Source organism: Temnothorax nylanderi, unplaced genomic scaffold, assembly GCF_030848795.1.
Source record: "Temnothorax nylanderi isolate EJ_2023f unplaced genomic scaffold, tnyl_v1.0 TNYL_tig0307_pilon, whole genome shotgun sequence".
Lineage (NCBI taxonomy): Eukaryota > Metazoa > Arthropoda > Insecta > Hymenoptera > Formicidae > Temnothorax > Temnothorax nylanderi.
This window is the reverse complement of record NW_027249369.1, coordinates 26,014-41,449: the sequence shown is the minus strand read 5'-3', so window position 1 is coordinate 41,449 and position 15,436 is coordinate 26,014. Positions and strand designations below refer to the sequence as shown.

The 15,436-nt window shown below is 44.2% G+C and overlaps 1 protein-coding gene and 1 pseudogene across 1 annotated transcript; both read right to left on the bottom strand.

Moving 5' to 3' along the window:
• Positions 1 to 166: 166 nt before the first annotated feature.
• Positions 167 to 5,197, bottom strand: LOC139780943 (uncharacterized). Its single transcript, XM_071719684.1, has 3 exons — positions 4,893 to 5,197; positions 4,429 to 4,693; positions 167 to 3,754 (listed from the first exon to the last, which is right to left on the bottom strand). Exons 1-3 carry the CDS (start codon positions 5,195 to 5,197, stop codon positions 167 to 169), a joined length of 4,158 nt encoding a protein of 1,385 aa, XP_071575785.1.
• Positions 5,198 to 7,407: 2,210 nt separating this feature from the next.
• On the bottom strand, positions 7,408 to 13,923 carry LOC139780959 (uncharacterized; annotated as a pseudogene).
• Between the last annotated feature and the right edge of the window lie 1,513 nt (positions 13,924 to 15,436).

Sequence of the window (15,436 nt, the reverse complement as noted above, 5' to 3'; positions counted from 1 at the left end):
GAAGCTCGCGATGAGCGCGCCCGTGCTTGCGCAAGCTGCCGCGTCGATCCGGCCTGTCGATACCCGATCGATGCTGCCATCTGATGAGATGGCGCAACGCGAGCGTAATCTCGAACATTCCGCCCGCCATCAGCAACCTTGTTGATGATTCCTTACTCGTGATCCTTTATCCTGATGAAATGGGTAATACGGCAAGCTTGGCAATTGGCCGGGTGAGCATCGTGGTGGCCGTCTTGAGGGTAACCACCCTAGTAAGTCCATCCTTTCCGGGGTGCAAAGCCGTTACTCTTGCGAGTGGCCATTTGCACGGTGGAGAGCGTTCGTCGGTGAGCAGCACGATAGAACCCACCTTGATGTTGTTGTTAGGATGATGCCACTTGGATATCGCCTGCTGGCGTTGCAGATAATGCGCCGACCATTGCGCCCAAAATTGTTGAACATGCTGCTGGATGAGCTGCCACCGAGATAGTCGCGAGGTTGCCAGGTCGATCAGAGATGGCTCGGGTATGGTAGTGAGTGGACCTCCAATGAGAAAATGACCTGGGGTGAGCGCTGAGACGTCTTCAGGGTCGTCGCTCAACGGTTCCAACGGCCTTGAGTTGAGAATGGCCTCTATTTGCGTAAGCAACGTTGTTAGTTCTTCCGTCGTGAGTAGAGTCTCCCCGATGGTCCGTCTCAAATGAAACTTCACGGACTTTACAACCGCCTCCCACTTGCCCCCCATGTGTGGAGCACCTGGTGGGTTGAACTCCCATCTTATGCCGTCAAGTTGCAACACTTGAGCAATCCGTTGATGTTCTTGAGCGTCTTGGACGAACATTTTCTTGAGCGCGGCGTCTGCTCCAATGAAAGTTGTCCCGCAGTCCGAGTACATGGTCTGAGCAATTCCCCTTCTCGCTGCAAATCTTCGGAAGGCTGCTATGAATCCTTCTGATGAGTAGTCACTGACTACTTCGAGGTGAATTGCGGAGGTGGAAAAGCAGACGAACACACAGATCCATCCCTTGTATGTTTTCGCACCTCGTCCCTTCCATGTCTTGATGGTGAGCGGTCCGGCATAGTCGACTCCTGTATGAGCAAACGGACGTGACGGCGTAACCCGAGAGAGAGGTAGTTGGCCGATCAGTTGATGAGCACGGATCCCCCTCTGCCGAGCACACACGACACACCGTAAGATATGAGACTTCACCGGAGCCCGTCCGCCGATGATCCAATATTGTTGCCTGACATGAGCCAATGTCAGCTGTGTTCCTCCATGTAAAGTACGCAAATGGGCGTGGGCGATGATTAAAGTTGAGAACCGTGAGTGGCGAGGTAAAATCGCCTGATGTTTGTTGTCTTGAGCTAGTGCTGATTGGTTGAGGCGGCCGCCAACTCGGATAACCCCTTGAGCGTCTATGTACGCAGTCAATCGACTGAATGCGTGAGTAGGTGGTAGTCTCGAATTGGCCGTGAGCATCTTGATCTCATGCGTGAAGTATGCCGCTTGAGTAGCCTTGATCCAGAATAGTCTGGCCTTCTCCAAAGCTGAGTGCAAGTCCAGTGACTTGGCTCGGCGCTTTCTCAAGAGAGAGATAAACCTGAAACAGAGAGCTGTTACTTTCAATAATTTATTGAGGGTTGAGTACCTATATATGAGGTCCCAGTGGTATTCCGACTGAGATGCCGCTGCATGTAGCGCAATGCCAGGACGGGCCTCACTGCAGCTCAACTCGTCCGACAGCGCGGGTTGTGATGGCCATGCTTCAGGTGTGAGTATCCACGGTGGTCCCGTCCACCATAATGAGTGGCTTTGAAGTTGAGAAGTAGTCAATCCTCGTGATGCGCAATCGGCTGGATTGGATGTACCAGGTACGTATCTCCAGTGTGCCTTTGCAGTGAGATCTTGAATCTGAGAAACTCGGTTTCTCACAAAATCCTTCCAGCGCGATGCATGAGATTTGATCCACGTGAGTGTCACAACAGAGTCCGTCCACAGGTGAATTGCTGTAACGTTCAACTTCAAGGTGGCTTGAACGTATTGCATGAGCCTTGAGAGCAGCAGTGCTGCGGAGAGTTCAAGTCTCGGGATGGTGAGCCGTTTGAGCGGTGCTACCTTAGTTTTGGAGCACACCAATGAAATCGTGGCGCCGTTTGAGCTGCGGACGGTGATATATACGACTGCAGCCATTGCTAGTTGAGAAGCATCAGAAAAGCCGTGAAATTCCACTGACGAGGTACTCCATGTGTTATACCATCGTGGTATTGAGATTCTGCTTAAGCTGGTGAGTTCTTTTCTGATAGTGAGCCACCGTGATGAGAGCTGGGATGGCAGTGGTTCATCCCATCGGAGCTTATGAAGCCATAGCTCCTGCAAGAGCATCTTCGCCTTGATCACTACTGGTGATGCAAAGCCTAGTGGATCGAATATCTGAGCCACTTCAGACAAAACGAGGCGTTTGGTGAACTGAGTGGTGTGCGATGAGATCCTTGTTGAGAATGTGAATGAATCTTCGTGAGGAAGCCAGTTTAATCCGAGGATTTTGGTTGTGCAATCGTCAAATGCAATTTGCGAGCCCTGTTCCTTTTCTGCTTGAACCGCAGTGAGCACATCTTGATGAGTCGCGTGCCACTTTGATAATGGAAAACCACCCGCCATGCACAAATTCTTCAGTTGCACTGCAATTTCCTTTACCTGCTGAACTGTGTCGGCGCCTCCAAAGGTGTCGTCAACATATCGACCCTCAGTGAGTGGCGGCACTGCAAGGGGAAACTTATGGCCTTCATCCTTCACCAGTTGCAGCAGTGTTCGCACTGCTAAGAACGGGGCACCCTTGGTACCATACGTGACCGTTGTTAGATAATTTTCCACTTCCTTGAGTTGTTTGTCGATCCAGAGAACCCGTTGTAAATTCCAGTCATCTTTATGTACGTTGATTTGCCTGTACATTTTGGTGATGTCAGTTGCCACTAAATGCCGAAACTGTCGAATCCAGAGCAAAACGTCTGTGACGTCTAAATGCAACTTGGCTCCCGTATACATGATATCATTGAGTGAGCGGCCGGATGTAGATGCACTCGAGCCATTAAACACCACACGTAATTTTGTGGTTGCACTGTCTGGTTTGAGCACGCCGTGATGTGGCAAGTAATATTGCGCGTGCTGGCTGGAAACGGGTGAAGCCTCCGTCATGTGATTGAGCTCTCGATATTCTGTCATGAACTGATGATACAGGCGTCGATAGTTGTCATCTCGTGCGAACCTTCTTAGTAAGCCCTGCAGGCATCGATGCGCAGTGTGATACGAATCCCCAAGAGTATCAGGTGATGATTTTAACGGAAGTCGAACCGTGTAGCGACCTGTTGAGTCCCGCGAAACAGTGCTCTTGTAATATTCTTCACATCTTTGCTCGTCAGGCGTAAGATCATGAGTATTACTTGCAGGCACTTCTTCTTGTGTCCAGAATTTCGCCAGCAACTCGTCGAGAGCATCTTCTCTCTCCTGAATCGAGGCATGGTGCACTGCAGCAGATGCCGATGATGATGTGTCGACAGGTCCGAGAACGAGCCATCCAAAAATTGAGAGCTGCGCAATTGGCATCAATGGATCTTGTTTGATGATGTTGGGCTTGATGATCTGCCCATATGAGTCAGCTCCAATGATGATATCCACTGGCCGTGGTGTGAGAAAGTCTGGATCGGCCAAGATTAACTTGGTGAGATGCGGCCATTCCTGTGGTGCAGCGTTGAATGATGGCAAGATGTTGGTTAACGTCTGCAGAATGTGAGCTTGAATGATGACGTCTGATCTTGAGTAAAGTGAGCGGAGCTGGAGTGAGGCAACTCCTCGAGTTTGAGTTGACTTTTCGCCCCCAATTCCAGTAATGATGATGACAGAATGATGACGAGGAATGTTGAGCTGACGAATGAGTGATTCAGAGACGAAGGTGAGTTCTGAACCTGAATCGATGAGAAGCCGTACGCGCTGAGTAGTCACAAATGAATTTATCTGAGCCAGGGCCGTAGCTAATAAGGTTGAGTGTGATGAGCGGGCCAAAGAGGAGTGAGCGACGATTGCACCATCTTCCTATTGAGCTGCCGCAGCTGAGCTGGTGCTCGGCTTCGCTGATAAGTTCGCCTGATGAGCTTCATGCAGCATCGTGTGGTGTCGGTTGGTGCACTTCTTGCACCCCCGTGAGCTCTTACATGAGCGGACGTTGTGGCGGCCGAGGCAATTGAAGCAGAGCCTCCGTGAGATGACAAGTTTCTGTCGTTCGACCGGTGAGAGATCCCTAAATTTTGTGCACGTCACAACGAAATGCGTGCCGTTGCAGCAGTCACACGGGTACACCGTGGAGCCGTCTGATGATTCCGTGCGGGCCGTTGAACTGCCGCATGGTGAGCTGTCGAACGCCTGGATGTTGAGGCGACCGTGCTCCCTGAGCTGACCGTGGACTCTATCCTCTCGAGTGCTCGAGCTCGAGAGGTGAGAAACTGCTCGAGCTGCTCGAATCGCGGATACTCGCGTTTTGCTCCTAGGGACGTCTCCCACTGCTCCTTCGTCTGGCGATCCAGCTGCCTGGACAGCTGGTACACCAGGATGCTGTCTCCCAGATCCTGTGAGACGCCCAAGGCTTGCAGGCCCTTTATTCCTTCCTTGAAGGTGTTGAGCAACTTGTCCAGTGATGCGGCGTTTCTCTGCACTGGTGTTGAGCTGGCAAAGAGTTGGTCCAGATACGACTGAATGAGCAGGCGTTTGTTTTCGTATCGCTCGACGAGCATCTCCCATGACGGGTTGAGAGAATCTCCGGTGAGAAGGTGTGCCTTCAAGCGAGAGTCGCAGATAGTGAAGTTTTTCCACGTCAGTGATTTGTCGGCTATCAAGGATGACGGCCCTGAATAGGTCGCGGTACGTGGGCCAAGTAGCGTAATCGCCCTTGAAGGACGGGATGTTTATGTCCGGCAGTCTCTGTTGAGACTGTGAGGGCTGCACCGTTTCAAGAGCCGCCTTCGGAGCAAGCCTCTCCGCTAATGCGCCCTTGAGCTTCGCCAGAGAGCGACGAGCCGCCATGCACTCCTGCGCCTCCACCGCGAAGGCGTTCTTCGAGAAGTACTCATGAGTGATGAGCGCCGCCGGCCATGAGGCTTCGAAAGGTGTGTTCCTTAAGGAACGCCTTGTGCACTTCCTCGAGCTGGATCGAGATCTGGAGAATTCCATCCACCGACGTGTCATCTGCGGTAGATGGCAACGTCTGGTTGATGGCCCGCACCGTTGCGATGCGATTCATCTGCGTCTGCACCTTCAGCGTGAGCTCCGCGGACAGCCGCACCGGTGAGGCCTGACGCTCTGAAGTGCGCTTGTCGGTCGGCAGCTCGAGTAATGGAGAGGTCTTCCCTCCCGTCCCGGTTTTGGCGGGATCCGTCATGATGAGCCGCCCCTGAGCTGTTCACGATGAGAAACCTGAGAAACGTCGAGACACGTGTAAGAAAATGCTGCACGAATCGAGAACGTTCGAGGAACGCGAGAGAAAGCGCTATGCGAAGCGAGAGTCATGTATTGAGCACGTGATACTGTTTATGTGACACTCGCGAGGGCGCGTGAACACTCGTGTAACACTCGCGAGCGCGCGTGAGAATGTCTGTCTTTCACTCGCGACAGCGCTATAATGTCTACGTGGCACATCGCGGAGGGCATGCCCCTTTCACGTGATCTGTGTCTGAGTTACACCATAAGTTCCACGCATCCGGCTCGAAGGACCAAATGTTCGCGAAATCGCTGATTAATCCCGGCGATGGTAGCGGGGTGAGAAGGACGCGCGTGGAGGGTGTTAACAAATTATGCCTTTATTTTTTGTGTAACTCAGACCACAGTCTGAGCCGTCTTTAATGAAATATGTACAGTCTGACCTGAGAAACGATGAGCGGTGTATAATGAGAAGTCTTTTGATGCGCGAGGCAATTGTATAAATTGCCTCGCTCGTGGTGATTCGCCCGTGAGCCGTTGAGACACGTGGCGGTCGGCACTCGCGCACGTGTGAGCCTGAGTCGTCGTGTTGATGTACCAGAGCTGGCTGGGGTGAGCGGTCTCTTTACACTTTACAGTCTCTTGGCAGCTTCAATCACTGCGAGCGGCACGGTATGCAGTTCTACGAACAGAACTCACAGAGCACACGTCGTACGTACGATCACAACGCGGACATGTTTCTCTCTGAGGCGAGGGAGAAGATCGCGATGAGCGCGCCCGTGCTTGCGCAAGCTGCCGCGTCGATCCGGCCTGTCGATACCCGATCGATGCTGCCATCTGATGAGATGGCGCAACGCGAGCGTAATCTCGAACACTTAAACATACATCTCCAAAATGCTTCATTAGAAAGTTATAACCAAAATACGAAATGTATAAAAAACAATTTTATTTAAATTTGTATTTTAAAGTACCGTCCTTCTCTCTCTCTCTCTCCTGTCTATCCCTGTCAATACAAGCTATACAATGTAATATTGAATTTATCACTCTAGAGATTTTATGTCAATTTTGCTTTATTTCTGCAGCTGTATACAATAATACAAATATCATGGACGTATTTCGAATATCAACAGAATATACACAATCTACGTTTGTGATATACTGAGTACATTCTCAGAATCTACCTGTGCTGTGTGGGGGTAGAATGTTCGAGTGATCTCCGCACAGCACTCGGCAACGGCGAGAATTTCGCACAGCACGTAGCAACGGCGATAATTCCGCACAGCTCACGGCAACGGCGGGTAGAATGTTCGAGTGATTTCCGCACAGCACTCGGCAACGGCGAGAATTTTGCACAGCACGTAGCAACGGCGATAATTCCGCACAGCTCACGGCAACGGCGGGTAAAATGTTCGAGTGATTTCCGCACAGCTCTCGGCAACGGCGAGAATTTCGCTCAGCGTTAGCAACGGCGATAATTCCGCACAGCTCGCGGCAACGGCAGGTAGAGTATTCGCGAATATTTTCCGCGTAATGTCCACGGTACCGGCACACACGTTACCGAACCGGGTAACTCAGGCGTACGCTCACGATTCCACGGGATTGAAACGCGAACCTGCGTGGCTATGCTCGCGACGGATCCACTTGTTGCTTGTCAATCCGACGCGCACTTGAGACGTATTGTCTGTGAGACCGATGCGTGGACTTCTCGAGTCGAATCCCACTTCTGAACTGTAAGGCAACACCCGGTCCGCAGTCACCCCACCAGCTCACGCACGCCGGTAAAACGTTTAGGTAACGTTCGAACTTGACCCGTTCGGAAACAGTTCGGAAGTGCCACCACAAAAACGTTCGTCTGACGTTTGCATGGAACGTTTGTTTTTAACGTTCAAAGAACGTGCTAAGAAACGTTCAGAGAACGTGCGAATAAACGCTCACGAAACATTAGAAAGAAAAAAAAGCTAGTATTTCAAAGAAAAGCTATTTATTTCACAAAATTTATTTTACACTATTTTTTTCTAAAACATCTTTCTTTCAACCATTCCTTTATCCCATCTTCTGCCTTTCCTGTGTCTAGTTTGTCTCCTCTCAATTTTTTAACTGCCGCTAAAATAACACAAAATTTATGAAGTGTCAAAATTCCAACAAAAAGTGTCAGGAAAGAAAGTGATGTAAAAGAACATAAATTTCACAATTTCACTTACTGATCACTATTTCTTTTAAATGCCAGCTCCCAAATGGCTGCTTTCCTTTTCCGCCTTTCCAGTTAAAGAATGGGTAATTATACAGTTTAGGGGCCTCACCTCCGATTTTGATGAACTTAGGCTTAATCGACGCGTTTTTGCTCAAAACGACCAAATCTGGCAGAAAAAAGTGTCGCTCTGCCCCGCGACGCGAGATATTAAACGTTAAAGTTGACAGGAATCAGGTTATGATTCCTGTCATACCGACGCCATGTAGCAAGACTGAACATGCCCTGCGGCCACATACGCATGCTCAGTGGCCGCACGCGCATGCAAAACTGCGCCAATTTTAAATATGTATTTTATAAAACAAATGAAGCGCGACAATGTTGTTACTGTCAGATGCCACGAAATTGCACGCCACGTCGCCACGCAATGTTAGGGCTGATAGAATTCGGACATTTGACATATAGTCAGGATAAGTTAATAGATTTTTTAATTGAGCATGGTGTCCTAACAGCTACAATTAAATGTAGTGAATGTGGTAGCGATATTAATATTGATAAAGAAACATTAATGTACCGATGTAGAAAACGGTACTACGTAAAAAATGAGCACAAGAAACGTGTCTCGAAGCAGTGCAATTTTAAGAAAAGTGGCAAAGCTGGTACTTGGTTCGGGAAAAGTCATCTTGACGTGGCAACAATATGCAAACTTGTTGCCTGTTTTTTAATGTTGAGACATCCACGTCAAGATGACACACAAGATGAAACTGGCGTTTCATCGCCGACCACGATTGTTGACTGGTTCAATTTTTGCCGAGAGGTAATTATATTTTAATATATTTTCATAAATACACACACACACACACACACACACACACACACACACACACACACACACACACACATGTAAAATGTATGAAACAAAATATTAATAATATAATATTATTTCTTTCTGCAGGTCTGTGTGTTCTGGGCTGAAAAACATAGTGAGAAACTTGGTGGCCCAGGATGCACAGTAGAAATCGATGAAGCAAAAATTGGAAAAAGAAAATACAATCGTGGTCGGCTCATAACAGGTCACTGGATTTTCGGAGGATATGAGCGAGGCACAAAGAAGATTTTTATCGTGCCAGTACAGGATCGAACTGAAAAGACACTTCTGGCGTGTATTAAGGAGTGGATATTGCCAGGTACTACCATCGTGTCAGATTGTTGGAAGTCTTATAATTGTTTGAACAATGAAGGCTTCCAACATCTGACAGTAAACCACTCCTACAACTTCGTCGATCCTGAAACTGGTGAGAACTTTTTGCCATAGTTAACTATATTATTATTGTTTATTTGTATATTGTTCTAATACATTTTTTAAATCTACAGGCGCGCATACGCAGCATATAGAGCGTGTTTGGAGAGAGGTTCGCGGAAATATCCCAAGGTACGGAACCAGGGAGGATCACCTCCTTGGATATTTGTGCGAATATCTCTTCAAACGCGCCTATAGCCGCTTGGAACGTATAGAAATCTTCTTTGATGTCATCGCAGAATTATATCCTCCGACATCCACTTTTGAGGACCAGCCAAAAGCATCTGACGAACCAAGTACCAGCACTGCTTAGAGATACGTTTTTTGTGCTCATTTTTTACGTAGTACCGTTTTCTACATCGGTACATTAATGTTTTTTTATCAATATTGATGTCATTACCGCATTCACTACATTTAATTGTAAATGTTAGAACACCATGCTGGATTAATAAATCTAATAGCTTATCCTGACAATATGTTACATACCTAAACTCTATTATACCTAACATTATTGCGTGGCGTGCGTTATGTCTTGGTCAAAGTTTTGACTGGTCAATTCTGCGGAATGACTGGTCAATCATGCAGAATAAACGTCTTAATTCAAGCATGCAGTTAGGTATCACGCTGGGAGTTTGTTTAGTTTTATTATGCGGGGGAACGTGTATAAACAGTACACAAATAATCAAGCGTCTTCATTCAAGCAGTTAGGTTTCACGCTGGGAGTTTTGTTTAGATTTATTATGCGGGGGAAGGGGCTTCGCCGCAGGCTACTTCTATGTAAAAATCACAACTTCTATAAAGCAGGGCATATACACACGTGTGTGTGCCCTGCTTTAACAAAAATCACAATTTCTATAAAGCAGGGCATACACACGTGTGTGTGTGCCCTGCTTTAACGGAAATCACAACTTCTATAAAGCAGGGCATACACACGTGTGTGTGTGTGTGTGTGTGTGTGTGTGTGCCCAGTACATGCGTGGGCGGGGAAATTTTGCTCCCCTGCACCCCCCTCCCCATGCATGTACTTTATAATTTCGCTTTACAACTTAGCATGTACTTTAAGTTGTAAAGCGAGTTCCACGCTTTCAACCACGGGGGGGTGCGGGGGGCCGAAGGCCCCCCCTCGCACCGCCTCATCTGTGTGTGTGTCCACGCGAAACGAGGTGCCACATGGGTTCATGACGCGCTTTACAACTTAAAGTACATGCTAAGTTGTAAAACGAAATTATAAAGTACATGCATGGAAAGGGGGGTGCAGGGGAGCAAAATCCCTTCGCCCACGCATGTACTTAAACGAGCTTGTAAAGCGCGTCATGAACCCATGTGGCACCTCGTTTCGCGTGGACACACACACACACACAGACGAGGCGGTGCGAGGGGGGGCCTTCGGCCCCCCCCGCACCCCCCGTGGTTGAAAGCGTGGAACTCGCTTTACAACTTAAAGTACATGCTAAGTTGTAAAGCGAAATTATAAAGTACATGCATGGGGAGGGGGGGTGCCTTCCCCCGCATAAAACTAAACAAACTCCCAGCGTGATACCTAACTGCTTGAATTAAGACGCTTGATTATTCCGCATGATTGACCAGTCATCATATTTAAAATTGGCGCAGTTTTGCATGCGCGTGCGGCCACTGAGCATGCGTATGTGGCCGCAGGGCATGTTCAGTCTTGCTACATGGCGTCGGTATGACAGGAATCATAACCTGATTCCTGTCAACTTTAACGTTTAATATCTCGCGTCGCGGGGCAGAGCGACACTTTTTTCTGCCAGATTCGGTCGTTTTGAGCAAAAACGCGTCGATTAAGCCTAAGTTCATCAAAATCGGAGGTGAGGCCCCTAAACTGTATAATTACCAAAGAATGTTCCTGTGTGATTTGTCATAAGAAGAGCCATAACTTTCTTTGAGCAATCCTTCTCACACTTCCCAGAGCTTGCAAACATTAATTTTTTTACCTAAGATTGAAGAAAATAATGAAAAAAGCTTCAAGTTACAAAATATACAATTTTAAGTTAGATATATAATTTATATCTTTCAATTTACAATATAATCCTTTATGGAAGGGTTTCCATTTGTGAGATCTTCAGCAGTTTCAGCATCCTCGAATGTTGGGAAGGGGAGGCTTGGGAGGCCCTTTGGATGGTGGAGCACTTCTGTTCTATTCAATAAAAGTTGGCGTATTTCTTCAACAGTCCTTTGGAGCGTTATATATGACTTTTCAAGTCTACTGAGTTTCTCGTACTGCAGTTTCATGACCTCTGCAAAGTGACAAAATAAATTTAAAAAATGGTGTTTAATACTTGAAAGAATTGCATATTTGGAAAGAAGAAAATGTTATTTACGAATAGCTGAAAATTTATCAATCTGGTTGGCAGAGTTGCTAACAGCCGTTTTGTTAGTGGTTTCATTTATTGCCTCGATCTCGTGCCCACTTAAATTTGAATCAGTCATTGGCGATTGGCTGATTCGCATCTCATCAACACTATCAGAACTTTAGCGGCTAATTGAATCTGCAATTAAAAATAAATCGATGAGTTTACAGAACATTCGTTTATAAAATGCCAAATAGTTATTAACAAAACAGTATCTCACCATCATTTGAATGTGGTTCATAAGAATTATCTGAATCATTTTTAGCGTCATCCTCACAGAAAGTGTCAGAGGCAGGGTCATGTCCTCGTAGGGAGCTTGTTGCTTGAGGGTCCATCTCCTCAAAATCAGTGTGAATGTCATCTCCTGGAAACAAGCCATATTATCAAAAGAAATGTATCCAAAACTATCACGACATTTTGTGGTTTCTGCATTGTTGCTAACGGCTGGTTCATTCAACTGCGAAAATGCAATCATTAACTTACCATCTTTTTCATTTGTTAAAAGGGCATTTGAAATAGAATTTGAGGGGCTTTTACCACTTTCCAACAAACTCGAAGCAAGTGAATTACTGTTTTCTACTTTTTTATTGATGTCAACAATTTCGAGAATAGGTCGTTGAGATTTATTTGTTGTTGCTGTAAAATAATTAATAAAAAATAATTGATAATAACATAAAAGAAAAAACAACATTGTCAGACACTCTTATTTTTATCAATACCTTTTTTCATTCTCTCTTTATTTTCTTTTTTATTTTTATGTTTACTAACATCGGAATGTTTTTTTGCAAACTTTTGAACCTTTCCTACAGCTCCTGCAATGAATTAAATTCATTTTACGTTGTATAACTCATATTGGTGACAATAAAAGTACCCAGTGAAAACAACCTAGTCAAAATGATATTAAAGTGACAATAATGTCAAAATGAGTGATCAAAATGATGGCAATATGACTGCATAACGTCTCATAAATAATACCGAATTTTACTTGTATTCCGGAGGGTCGATTGTATTTCAAAATTTAGTAAAAATTTCAAAAGTAAAAATTATAAAAAATTAGGTTTTGACGTCATATTGACATCATTTTGACTATTTTCACTAGGTACTATTGCAAAAAATAATCATAATTCCCATTACCTTTATCACTTCTGTCCTTGCTCTGGCTGAATTGTTTTTTTTTAGTGTTAATATTGGACTTGAAAACATTGACAGACGTTTTGCTGCCCCGATTTAATTGCTTCTTGCTATTACTGGAGTCCGGTTGGCTAACATTAAGTGATAGCCTGTTAGGTAAAGCTAGATAAAAAAAAGAAGAAAAATAATTACTTAAATTCTCAAATAATATCTATATTTGAGAGTTTCAAGACAAACTAAAGATACATTTTTGGACATACCAGTCATTGTCTTTAATGCGCCACGAGGAGAAGGTGTTAATGAGACTGCAGAGCTCATCTGGGACTTAGTAATGTCCCTTGTGCTTGGAGCAAAATCCAAGCCCTTATCTTTGGTCTGGGCATTATTGGTGCTTTGTGATTCAGTTGAAGGTAGATTATAGCCTTTACTAACTGTGGCAGCCAGACAGGGTGTTGAACCATCACTGGTTTTCCTGGACTCTTCTACCAGAACAAAAATAATGTAATAATAATAGTAATTCTTTTAGTGCAGTCTCGAAGTAAAATTAATTGTAAGTCAAACAGCAATGGAAAATTTTTCATTATGTTTCAAAAAACAAAGAAAAGATTTATAATTTAAAATCTTTCAAAGTTTTCCTTAGGATAGAAATCTTAAATTATAAATAAAAAAGGTAAAGATATTTACCTGTTTCTCCAGGCGAGAAATTAAATGTTGGCAAAGCAAGACTAATGCCCTTCTGTGAAGCAGGTTGAGACTTCCCCACTTTTGTCGGATTTTCATCACCTTCATCTTCGGACCATGACAAATCTGTTAAGGGTTTTCTCTTGCGAAAACCTCGATTTGCCTTGTCTCTATCTGCATCAGATTCTAGGTCAGTTTTCTCAACAGCCCGTTCCAGCTTTCTCCTTGCTTCCTCATATGTCACTAGAAATAAGAATAAAATTAAGGTGTCGGTATAGTGATCAAAATTAAGAAAGTAAATGATCAAAGCATGAGACAGGACTTATGAGCGGAAAGATGAGCGAGAAAAGTACATTATATTCATTTTTAATTTTAACACAAGTAAAAAAGAACAATGAGAGAATTTATCTTACCAAACCAAGCACGAATAGTAGCCGGATAGGTGTTGAATTTTGCAGTGGGCTCCATGCATTTCTTGGCCGCAATGCCTTGTTTTTTAGGTGCTAAATAAGAAGGATAAAGGCAATTTTCTCCGTCTTCACTCATCCAATTGTGCGCTATTACGCACACATCCAAATGTTTATCGTCACCAAGAGTAACCTCAAGGTCCGCAATTGCATACTTCTTTTCTAGAAAAATATAAACATTAAGAGGGAATCATCACCTCAAGGAGAAGCACACATCAACTCACTATAGTAACCCCAACAGTATCAAATATTTTTCTCAACATTTGCATGCCAGTTTTACAAATAAGAAACAGCAAGCAAACTTCATTATTAACATTATTAATAAAAATATTAAGTGTGTGCATGACTTAATTAAAAATAAAATAGCACCATACACCAAAAAGAGCAGAAAAAATTATACAAAACGAAATCAACTAAAATATTAATCGATGCAGTGGTAACCTAATATTATTATCTCGTTGAAAAATAATTTTAATATGAGATACCTTGATCTCCGTACCAATGACAATAATTTCAAGCATTTCAATCACCTTCAAAATGTAAAACTGAGATAGAAGTTAAAACCATATAACCACAGATAGCACAGGTAAAGTAATAAAAAAAAAGATTTTAATTAGTGCAAGTAGTACAGTTACTCCTGGTCTGCAAAGCCAATGATTTTGTCTGTTACAACAAACAAGGTTAATCATATGACAAGGTATCATTCTTCTGCGTGCCGATTTTCATAAAATGAAGCATTCTAATGGGAAGATACGATTGCTCAGCAAATCATTGGATTTTTTAGGCAGCGCATACAAGGTACAAAATCAGTTAAAAGAATTGTTATTAAGACCAAATATTCTGAAAAAAGATACAACTAAAAAATTTGAATGTTATTTCTAATTATGTCCATCACTATTTGAATAATATTTTTTCTTAGCTCATTCTATTTTCTGTAGAAATCTATCAGTTTGAACCGAGCCAAAATAGCAATACTTGTTTCATAGATAGAGAGATAGAGAGACACATAAACTGATAGAAAGAAAAATATATACAGGGTGTCACTGAATGTTTGGTACTTTTCTCATATTTAGATAGAGCGAGCCAAACTGAGTCGAAAAGTCATGTACCATTTTGCAATTTTCGCGATAGTTGATGAGTTATTAATGATTAAAAATCGCCGTATTAGCCCGGCCCACCGCCAAATCCAAGCGCGCGGTGAGATGCGGCCGCCCCGCGTTCGGCGTGCGGGCAGTTGTTTACTACAAGCGGCGATGATGACACGGCGCGACGCACGAGCGGCGCGTAACGCCGGGCCCCCGTCCTGAGCGATGATAGTTTCTCGCCTTTTTTAAACAGAAATAAAATTTTCTAACATAGAAAAATTTTTTGTGCGTACGTATGTACATACGTGTGTACATGCATACACACAGGAACATATCAATTGTACTGCTTAAAAAAGCGATTACTCAATTTACTTTTTTTCTTTTAGTAAGTAACGGTTGTCTTTAAGAAAGAATATTTTCTTGATGATAGTCTTAAAATGTACAAATTTTAGAAAGAGTCTTTATCATGTACTCGAAAGAAGAATTTATACTCCTTCAAAGAACATAATAAAATTTTATCAAAGAAAAGTCAAAATAATAAATAAAGTAATATGAGGACCCTCGAGATTAAAATAGGAGAAGTCAAGGCTATGAGGGTCAGACGCAGATCACAGTGCGTAATATCAGAAATAACTGATTTATTCGTCGTTTTGATTCGTCGTGTTGAAGGGCTCTGTAGTGAACTGTACGAGAAAGGAAGAGAGCAATACCAATTGAGATCAATAATTCGTTTATAATTGTTCGAACACTCTTTTTATAAATGAGTGAG

Bases quoted from the DNA above. Each gene is read 5' to 3' on its own strand.
- LOC139780943 (XM_071719684.1), bottom strand. From the start codon at position 5,197: ATGGAATTCTCCAGATCTCGATCCAGCTCGAGGAAGTGCACAAGGCGT. The intron at 4,694-4,892 runs GTACCGCGACCT...ACTCTTTGCCAG, and splicing joins GATTACGCTACTTGGCCCAC to CTCAACACCAGTGCAGAGAA. The intron at 3,755-4,428 runs GTCAGCTCAGGG...CACATTCTGCAG, and splicing joins TCGAGAGGATAGAGTCCACG to ACGTTAACCAACATCTTGCC.